General features: G+C 41.6%; 1 protein-coding gene across 1 annotated transcript in view; it reads right to left on the bottom strand.

The window, feature by feature from the left end:
* Window positions 1-168: 168 nt before the first annotated feature.
* LOC124630193 (afadin) overlaps window positions 169-10,920 on the bottom strand; it is a 69,014-nt gene continuing 58,262 nt past the window's right edge. Inside the window, exons 24-37 of the mRNA XM_047163932.1 lie at window positions 10,627-10,776; window positions 10,040-10,142; window positions 9,598-9,694; window positions 9,002-9,113; window positions 8,509-8,578; window positions 8,346-8,433; window positions 7,800-7,962; window positions 6,947-7,067; window positions 6,470-6,652; window positions 5,634-5,890; window positions 4,343-4,481; window positions 3,877-3,986; window positions 3,370-3,505; window positions 169-2,521 (exon numbers count right to left, since the gene is read on the bottom strand). Coding sequence (XP_047019888.1) covers window positions 2,477-2,521; window positions 3,370-3,505; window positions 3,877-3,986; window positions 4,343-4,481; window positions 5,634-5,890; window positions 6,470-6,652; window positions 6,947-7,067; window positions 7,800-7,962; window positions 8,346-8,433; window positions 8,509-8,578; window positions 9,002-9,113; window positions 9,598-9,694; window positions 10,040-10,142; window positions 10,627-10,776 — 1,774 coding nt within the window. The 3' untranslated portion in view covers window positions 169-2,476. The remainder of the gene's footprint in view (window positions 2,522-3,369; window positions 3,506-3,876; window positions 3,987-4,342; window positions 4,482-5,633; window positions 5,891-6,469; window positions 6,653-6,946; window positions 7,068-7,799; window positions 7,963-8,345; window positions 8,434-8,508; window positions 8,579-9,001; window positions 9,114-9,597; window positions 9,695-10,039; window positions 10,143-10,626; window positions 10,777-10,920) is intronic.

Genomic DNA, 10,920 nt, shown 5'->3' with positions numbered 1-10,920 from the left:
AGGTGTCAGATTGCCTGGGAAACTGGGTTAAAGAGATAGGCAGTCGCTCCATACCTGATTACCTGCGTCCGATTAGACAGGAAGACAATCCCGATATAGTTGGTAAAAGACAAGAAACATGATAAAATATGTCAGGGACAGCAATAGATATTGAAATAAAACATTGGGGCCATGTTATTTTATTTATTTTCAAAAGAAAGGAAGTACAATAGCTACCGTTAATAACAAATATAATTATTAGTTTGCATAATAATAATTATTCGAAATATGTTACTTAAATATTCATAATGATATCTATGTTGACATTTTCAAGCGTAATTATATACAGTATAGCTATTAAAATCATTAAAACTCCTTTCTAAAATTAATCTCAATCTTTCTCTAATTGACTATCGTTGGGTGAATACTGGGTATTGCGAACTGAATCCCCAGGAACTAATCTACCTCTACCCTCTCGTAGGCCTGTCGTCTCGACTTGTCGTCAAATTGTTGCCGCCGCTCTCATCCAATAAACATTTACATAATACAAACAGGTGTACAAAAACCCTAATATAATCACAAGGATTTCACTACCTACATTATATACAGTAAATTGGTGCTATAAAATTTTAACCAGAATTATGTAACGAGTAGCAACCTGGTGTGTGAGAAAACCTATCGATTATTTCAGAGCTTAAAATGAAGTACAGACGTGGACTATCACTTTGTGACCGAAGAAAATCTAGGCAGAGATGAAAGTCTATTTATATGGTTGCACTTTTTTTCGAATACACGCAGATGCGATTAGGCAATATTTGAAAAGCTACGATAAACAGCTATGATATATGAATTGTGGGAAAGCAAATAAGAATGACCATAAAATTAAGAGTCTGAAGATTATCAGATAAGCATATATTTCACGTCATGTTGCTCAATATTCGTTCACCTCTCTACATATAGCTTGATTAAACACTAGCAAAGGTGCGCAGTAATTTTTTATCATTCTCTGAACATTCCAAAGCAAATAGCCGGTCAATTTATTACACAGGCCATCACTTATTCTTTATAGATTAAGACGCGAGTTTTACTGATGACGATTGCTCTAGCTGGGATTGATATTAGTCTGTAACGAGTTGAGCTGGTGTTAAGATGCTCCGTGGTATTTTATAAAATTGCAAAATCACTATTTATTTTGTGATGTTCAGCGATTTGAAACAGCTATGGACTACTGGCCGCCTAAACTACAAATTCAAAAGTAATAAAGTTACTTCCAATCATCCAATACCGGGTTGCCTCAGAATAAAATATTCCGCCACTTCAGGCGAGTTTTGCCACAATATGGAACATATGTTTTGGCACAAACACGTGCAATTAGCCTATATACTTTAAAATTGTATTTACAACAAAGTCTTCACAATATCTTATTGCTTTTTGATAAAATTCGAATTGTAATAACAGGTCAATCTTTGAAAAAATATTGAAAAGATAACAACCGCTATAGCGGTAAACACATAATACATTCATGTTTCATAGGAATGCTTTTATAACATACATATAAAATAGAAAAGAAACAAATGTTCTTTGGAATGTTACGAAGTTACAAAAATATGTATGGCAATGCATATAAACATAACGGCGTGTTGTGAAATATTATTGATATGTAAATTTACTTTAAGGTACACGTAAAGGCACCCTCCAATGTCGTTTATTATATTGGTCCTCCCAGAGAATGAATACTTTTACCATCATCGGCAATAACCAATTTTACATAATAATACAATGGCACAATAGTTCCGACTCTAATTCATACATAGAATGTGCCCACTGTTAATATATACTACATATTCCCAAAATATAAATACTATGAAAAATTTTGAATACATAACCAACTATTCTCTATAATAATAAGATATGGTCTGATAAATTGTAATGTATATTTATATTTAATATCATTGCACTAGCTGCTAAAGCGATATCTTGTAAACATCATTCAAAATTTCTATAACAATAAAAATATACCTATTTGAGAAAGAAAACTCTCTTAGATACTATGATTGACATACAAAATTGGTGCTACTGTTGGTCGCATGGTAGAACGTCGCGCGCACGTCACGTTTACAGATACATGTTTGGATTATTTTCCCAATATTTATTTCATACATGATGTGAAAGCGAAAATGCTGACTTTTATAGTTTTTCTTCTTAGTAATGTGTTTTAACACGTGTATAAATAAGCTGCCGAAAAGCTACACATTGGTTTGAATAACGCTTACATAATTTTCGCTTACACAATTGTGTAATAAGATCAGAAAATAAATATGTTACTTTAATACTGTAACACAAAATTGTAACGTAACGTCACAACTTTGTTATATTAGGTACTATAAAAATCATTTTAAGGAGTAATTATATTCCTCTAGACATAAACATGATGTACACGCAAAATGTAGATATTTATAATGTAATATAAGTATAATTTAAAAGTAATCATATAGATTTAATGTACCGCATCGATGTCTCGTTGCGCGCGTGATATTTTGACCTGCAAATAACGTTGACTCGTTTATATAGGGTGTCTATTTTACCCATGCAAAGCTAGATAATTCATTCCAAATTAAAAAGAAAGGCTGTTTCAAAATAGTCGCTGTAAACAGCGGCTAATTTGAAAGTGCCTACGACTGAACGGATGAGGTACACTATGTAGTTGAAATAATACTAGTGTTAGTAGGTCATACACATAGCATTCACATACGTTTGATAGATTGGCAATGAGAAAGAGATACATGTAGTTATGCATATAATAGACTGAGATGTATAGAAATCCATTACTAATAACGCTATCGTATCTGTCTGTAATGTCCTAGCATAGAAACAAAACAATATCGTGTAAAGTTCAAAGAAATCAATTGCTATGATTTGAGCCCTTGTTTAAGAGGCGTTCCTTATTATGGTTTTGTGGAAAGTATTTTTATTAATCTGAACACAGAAGATGTAATGTCAAAATGTTTTTGACAGGCACAATGCCTGTTAGGACTTTTGCAATTACAAACACTATCTGGGAACTGAAACAATATACACATGAGTGCGGTGAAGTATAGCATTATACCAAAATAAATTTTGAAGTCGAAGGAAATAAAACATAACATAACACTAAACTATTTACTTACAAAGGAACATCTCATGCACACGTAAGTTTACTTCGTTTCGCGCGAATCACTCAATTGCCGATCTATCTAGGCCCAAGTTCACCGACAGTGTAAAAATCTCCAGTTCTTGAAACAACTATGAATTTTCACGTTTAATTTTCAAAATTGTTGGCTGTGAGCTTGGGCCGTCGTGTAGTATAGTATAATAATAGTCGGAGGTGTGTCGTCGCGGTCAGTGCGTTACCTTGTCCTTGGGCGTGGAGGCCTCGCCGGACTCGAGCGCGAACATCTTCATCTTCTCCTTGAAGGAGAGCTGCTCCGGCACCGGCGCCGCGCTGGCTCGCGCCTGCTGCTCCGCCAGACGACGGGCGCGAGGGTCCCTGAACACAGACGTATAGTTTGATTTACACTGGTATAATGTCATCTTTCGAGCCTTATCCCAACTATGTTGAGGTCGATAGTAGTAAGGAAAGATGAGCGGTGGTCCTATAATGTAGGTAGGTTAAACGCCTTCTTCAACGTCAAATACCTACATGTGGTGGCAATGACCAAAACGATCAGATAGGACAGGACTAACGAGGCGTTCGGGTTCTTTGAGACATCTGTCAACGATTCATGGTATTTAAAAAAATTGGCGGGCTCTGAAGAAGTTCCCTGTCCCCCAAATACCCGCACTTTGGGGCACTACTTAGGAGATTTATTGTGAAGGCATCTCCGCTAGTGATATTGTTCCCCCGGGGTTACTGCGTACCTGTAGACCTCCTGCGCGCCGATGACGCCGGGTGTGTGCGCGGGGGCTGCGCCCGACGCGGCCGGCGACACGCCGCCCGACAGCATGCTTGCCGCTTCCTCGATGAACCGCTGAAATACAACATACTCATTATTTTAACGTTCAAGGATTGAGAAGAAATGAAGAACCATAGGTCTGATAATTCTTGATTCTTTCTTATATTATAATAAAAAAGAAAAATAGAGTTTGAGCAGCAAATCGACCAAACTAGATACAATTCGTGGTACCGTAGTGTGGTGGTACTGTAATACTGTGGTGGCGAGTCAGTGTTTTAGTGCCTGAAGTTTTGATTAAGTTACTCTATAACCCCTTGTATACCGGTGCGCGGATCCATGCGAGACACAATGGATTTTCTATAATTAGCGACATACAAGAGGATAATTAAGTACCTACATATTTTACTCAGACAAGACTAAGTGTTACATACGTCTGGGTCCTCTCTGGGTGTCTGCGCGGGCGGCGGCGGCGGCTCGTGCAGCGGCGGCGGGGAGGTGGAGGGCGGCGCGGGGGGAGCGGCTCGCTCATGGAACGACACGCGCTTGTCGCGACCGCTGCCCACTGGAGACCTGGTGATGGCAAGCAGGTTAGTTTACATAAGAGTTGTGTGAAAATAAATGTTACAAATGTAATTATGGTTTTAAATAACTACATACTTAATAATATTTCATCTGATAGGTATCCGGTAGGTAAATTGTCTGAAGGGATTTTCTTGTACATGCGACCCTATATAGTGCGCGATCAGCGACATCCAAAAGGTGGCTTAAAGCTTATGGCACATTATAGCGGCACCGTAACAGCACGGCTGCAGCACGGCGTCGCCTCGAATTTAGACTACGGCTAGCTGCCAGCTGCTGTCGGCGCGCCGGCCGCGAGGTGTAAGCTTGCTGTCACCGTAAACTCAATATTATTTTAAGACGATTATGATTGATAGTTATGATTGAACACGACGCAATGACGTTGTTTCGCTGCCGGCTCGGAGTCGGCGCGCTGTACGCATGAGGACCGCTCGCTTGCAGCACGCGGGCGGCGAGTCGAGTTGTGTGGAAGCGGCAAGCACGCCGACTGCTCGCCGTTGGCTTTTTCATATTGACGTTACGAAATATAATATACATGATTTAATGCTCTAAATTGAATGACAACTTAAATGCTGGTGTGGAGCCGTGCTGTTGCGGTGCTGCTATACTGTGCCATGACCTTTACACTGCGACAACAGTTACTATTCGTACGCAGCTTTCACATGTTGCTTAGATTTTATTTTTAGTGTGTATTTTGAACATAATTCCCTAAACGTGTAAATAAGGGTGCATTTACACGGTGCAAGTAGCTTGCGCATGTTGAGGCACATGAGCAGGTTACATGCTTTTTAAATACGTGAGGGTCCAGCGGCTCGGGCATGTGCCAAAGTAAAATAGCCACCCGCATGCTCTGTTGCGCTGCGCACATCACTTGCGCATGTTAAATTGCTCCAGCTACATGCACAGTGTAGACGTACTCTAAGAGCCTTTACGTACTGTCGACTAGTAGCTGGTGACCGAGTCGCCAGCGACTGTGACTTTCATTAGTTTAAATAAGGTGTTACGCACTTGTCTCCGGCCTAGTTGCCTATGTTTCGGTCGCCGAGGGACTGAGTGGCTGGCGACTAGTCGACAGTGCGTAATAGCCCGAAGAATACATAGGTCGATAAAGCTGTATTTGTAGTGAATGCTTAGTGTACGTACTGCGGCTGCGCGTGCTTGGGCTGCGCGAGCTGCAGCGCGTCGTGGCGCGGCGGCGACAGCGTGCGCGCGCGCTCCGCCATCACCGCGAACGACGAGCCCCGCGCCGGCGGCGGCGGCGCCCCGGCCCCCGCCGCCGCCCCGGCCCCCGCCGCCGCCCCGGCCCCCGGCGCCGCCCCGGCCCCCGCCCCGCCACTGCCCACGCTCAGCGCGCTCACCGCCGCGCTCAGCTCCGACACTCTGCTCTCCTCGTAAGTCACCTGCACAACACACATTTATCAACATTACGCCGGCAATACAGCAGTCAGGGGCGACAGTCAGTGCAGCCGAACTGCTTCAAGCGGTCCGTGTATTTCTGGCCTTAGTTACTAGCCGTTTTCCCACGGTCTCAACCACGTCCCGTGGGAACAACTGCCCGTACCGGGATAAAATATGGCCTACGTTACTCGCGAAGAGTGTAGCTTCCAACAGTAAAAGAATTTTTCAAATCGATTTAATAATTTCAAAGCCTTTGGGTACAAGAACAAACAAACAAAATATTTCCTTTTTTTATTGTATTAGTACATAAAAAAAATAAAAATCTAACTTGTAATAATTATTATTATTTCTATAAAAGTAGAACATGCATGAGTGGTCTTTATCCAGTAAAACCACAAAATAATAGAAGAGTATAGAAGAGGATAGAACAAAGAGAATAGAAGAGTATGGAAGAAAAATACATCTGCGACGACACCAAATAAAATTGAAATAAAGGGCAAGAAGTTGATAATAATCACAGCATCAGGGAGTTACATAATCATCATCTAAATAAAAAATTAAAAAATATTTAAGGTCCATACCTGTTCACTAGCATATCCATTAGTAATCTCGGTGCGTGTATTAGTCTTGAGTATAGACTTGGGCGGATGGGGCGGGGCTAGCGCGTGCGGGGGCGGCGCGGGAGACGCGGGGGGAGGGGACGCCGGCGTCTCGTCTAGTTGCTCCTCTGTGTCTTCTGAACCTTCGGCAGCCGCGCCTTCCTCCTGTTCCCAAAAATAAAGTGTTGTTAGAACACATTCATGAAATACAATGGAAAATTCATATGTATTGAATTCGTATCAGGTATATGAGGGAGTATATAATGGAGTTTATAGGGGACTACATGAGGGGGTATAAAGACAGTAGATACGGAAATGCATAGGAGGAGTACATAAAAAGAATTAAGTGTGACATCACAAGTAAATTAGGTTGTGGGCATGGTGATAGTGCCTACTAAGGTAGATGAAACTGCATAGAGTTGGTTTGTAAAATATAAATTTAAAAATAATATATTTTACCTGGTCATGCTGCGTGGCCCTCAGTTCGAAGTCTCTCTCGAGTTGTAGTGCACGCAGCTGTTGGTTCTGTACGGGCGTCCGCGCCGCTCCTAGCGATAACAGTTGCGCGATTGTCGCGTCCCTAAAACATTGACTTTCTATTGACAAAAGTAATTTCAATGTTAAAGTATCGTTTAGTTCGCTTTCACACTAGGGCGTTGTCCTAATTGGGAGCGATCGTACGATGGCGCGATGCGTTTTTCATCTAAGGCGTCGTCCTAATTGGCAGCGATCGCGCGATGGCGCGATGCGTTTTTCATCTAAGACGTCGTCCTAATTGACAGCGATCGTACGATGACACGATGCGTTCTCGTCGTGCGATGAGTTCAAACATACAGATTTCATCAGAGTGTCCTATTTGAACCTCGTAAGTGAGATCGTGAGATCAAAAACGCATCGCGCCATCGTACGATCGCTCCCAATTAGGACGACGCCTGACGGATTTTCCGCGCGACAATGTTTGGTTCACACGAGCGGACCGCGCTTAAACGAGTGACGGCAAATAATTGAATATGCCGCTTGGAACCGCAAGATATTTTCCATTCATAATGGGAAGTGAGCATACGGTCAGTTGCCACGAGACGTACATCAAATAGTTTGAAAGTTCAGCAAATGTTACTGTCGGACTTCGACGATACTACGAAGAACTATCAAGTAGCGTTACCGGCAATAACTACAAAGATGCTCTTTTGTTTTGCAGCTCACATTTATACCAGTGGTGGTGCTTCGTAATGTCCTAATTTCTACTCGCAAGCTGCTCATTCTGCACTCACGACCGCACTTCAATAGGACGGCTATAGATCACTTGAGTTACCTCCTAGCACGTGCAGCAGCCCTCCTAGCCTCGTGCTGTCGCTCCCGCTCCTCCCGCTGCCACGGGTTGTGTGGCGCAGCCCGCCCCGCGCCGGCACCGGCAGCGCCGCCCGCCGGGTACACTGACACTGCCGGCGGCTCTAACGCGCTTGCTACGTACCGCTCTGTGTGCAATGAAAAATGTTATAGTTCTTATTATTCAAATGTGGATGTTGTATGGACAAAAACTGTCGTGTAACTCTGTAAAGTAGAAGCGGCAAGAAAGATAGCGTGCTACAAATTCCTTAGATCAAACAACTTCGACCATTCTTTACGCAGCATTTTATTTGATTTGATGACTTTTCCAATAATTTATTTTTACTTCTAAACTCAAAGCATTCTTTCGTTGCTGTCCGTAAAATTATTTTATAGATGAGGATAGAATAAGCAGTCTCTTTAAATCCCTACCCTAAAGATCCTTTATGAACATTTTCAACTCATAATCAAAAAGAATTTAACAATTCAACAAATTGAGTTCTCATTTCATTTATGTCAGTAAATTGCATACCGTCTTCAGGTTGTACAGTGGCAGGCGGTTGTTGTGGTTGCGGATGTGAGTGTTGCTCTTCCATGTCCATTTCCATTCGTCTCGTACCCTGGCAAAGAAAATATCCCGTTAGTTAACGTTCAATAATGATCCTTACTATGTAAAGGTTAGATTGTTTATTTACCTGAGGTTTGGGAGCGACGGGAGGTTGTGATCTCTGCGGTGAAGGTGGGCCGGGTGGCATCCATTCGTACCTGCAAACAATAAACATATTTTTTGTTATATTCAAAAAATATATATATTAGTCTTGTTTAATAGTCTGGAAATAGGCGGTCAGCTTCTAGAGATTATTGCCGAAAAAAGTTTCAATCAACTTTGATAATACATAGAGACTTGTGTTAGATCTAACCAACACGAACAATGATGTGTACCACGTCCATAGTATACCCCTTTCTAACAATACCCTTTCGTAAGACTGGCTGTCAACTTTTGACTAGTCATAATATCTGCAAAAAACGTTCACATATAGACGGGCACCCACGGCCCAGTCTAAGGCCAACTGTTGTTTAATCTTATAATAAATCGCCCTGTACTTCTGTTGCGTGATTCTTTAACTATCATAATGAATATGTACCTGTATAAAATATAGAATGCTAATAAAGACTTGAGTCACATACCTCTGCGGCGGATGGTGCTGGTTGTGGTATATCTGGTGCGGGCTGTGCGGGTGCTGCGGCCCGCCCGGCGGGGCGGCGCCGTACGGACCTGCCAGCTGCATCTGAGGCTGGCCTGAGGATACAATGAACTTATGTTATTCATATATTTTGTTATTTGTTCCCTTTCATCAGGCAACTAGTGCCCATAGAAAATACAATACATAAATAATTGACATTGCAATATTTATAAACAAATTCATTTAAAAAATAACAATACATATAAAGAGGAAATATTTCTTTTGTTTGTAACAAACAAAAGTAGGGTATTAACACAAAAACTACTGAAGCGGTTTGGAAAAAATATTTCACAATAGGAACGCTAGACTATCCGTAACCGTAACGTAACGTATTTTCCAGAGACACGGAAGGAAGTTCCCCCGGGACGCGTACAAAACCACGGGAAACGGCTAGTCTTTTATAAATCCGAAAGAAATTCAAGCGAATAAATTATTTATACATAAGATTTCGCCTGCAATACAAAGCCAAAGATAACCTCCAGCTTCCATCTTGTCAGATGAATTATATTGAGGTTAAAAAGAAATGTATGATGTATTTACCCATGAGATGATGATGCTGTTGGTACGCCATTTGCCGTCGCGACACCTCCTCAGACATCTCCGCCAGCTTCGCCGCGCGAGCCATCGCTGCGCCATGCTGTATAACAAACAATTTATTACATTATATTTTTTGTTTATAAAGCCTAATCCAGTTTTCACAGCTGTCGTCAAATAACTTAGCAGTTCTGAAGTCAGCCATTTTCATGTATCTACTATCATCCGAAGACATTCAAGCATTCGTAGAGACAATCAAATACAATAAGAAAAAAAATAGGCATGCACTGTAAAAGAGGTCTTTATTGTTTTGACTGTTACAACACTTTTGAAACTACTTTCTTTAAAATCTAATAACTATCAATCGCCAACGTATGGTAAATTTTGACACTACTGCTTTATCTATGCTAACATTAATTAAGTTATTAATCTAGACATCAGTACATACCTGGTGATGTAGCGGTGAGTCCGGCGCCTCAGTGTGTCCGCCCGCTGCGAAATGCGCTGATTGCGGTCGATTGCTGCCCGTCGAACTGCGCAGCGATGACCATCTAAAATAGTCACATTTGAAGATTATTTAATGCTTACTAAAAAAATGCATTCATTTTGTAAAAGATTATAGATAAAACTGAGGGAAACGAGTGCAGTGCAGAAACCTGTCCATTAACGGCTGCTCTCAATATTAAATCTAACGGCTGTTCCCAATATTCTATCTGTTTTTTTGTTTAGGGTGCATCTACATGGTACAAGTAGCTTGCGCATGTTGAGGCACGTGCGCAGGTTACTTGCATTTTAAAAACGGGCGGGTCCAACGTCTCGCGCGTGTACCAAAGCAAAATAGCCACCCGCGTGCTCTTGTCACATGTTAACTTGCTCCAGCTACATGCACCGTGTAGACGCACCTTACCTTATATGCAGAGTTTGACATTACTTGTATAAGGCTTATGTCAATACTCTTGGGTATAAAAAATAGTCGACGTCATTTCTAAATACCAATTATTGTTTTATGGAAAACTATGAGCTGTAATATAATACCTGTCTTGCAGTGCGTGCTGCTGCGACTGCACGGTGGACAGGTTCTGGTAGAAGGCGTCGTGCTGCGGCGCCGACAGGTTGTGGCTGCTGCGCGACTTGCTCGGCCAAGCGCTCGGAGACCCACTCGCTGCCGGCGAGCTTACTGGCACGCTGACGATAGGGGTAGATAGTTGTTTTATATAGTTTTATGTGCGAATAGAATTAAACGTATTTATATTTTTTGGCATTTTTAGACCTAAATGACTAATTTGAATTTGAAACAATTTGAAGTTCTTACACCACTCCATGAAAATT

The sequence above is a fragment of the Helicoverpa zea genome, chromosome 5 (genome assembly GCF_022581195.2).
Source record: "Helicoverpa zea isolate HzStark_Cry1AcR chromosome 5, ilHelZeax1.1, whole genome shotgun sequence".
Classification (NCBI taxonomy): Eukaryota; Metazoa; Arthropoda; class Insecta; order Lepidoptera; family Noctuidae; genus Helicoverpa; species Helicoverpa zea.
The sequence above is the reverse complement of the archived record's forward strand: the minus strand, read 5'-3'. Positions and strand labels throughout refer to the sequence as shown.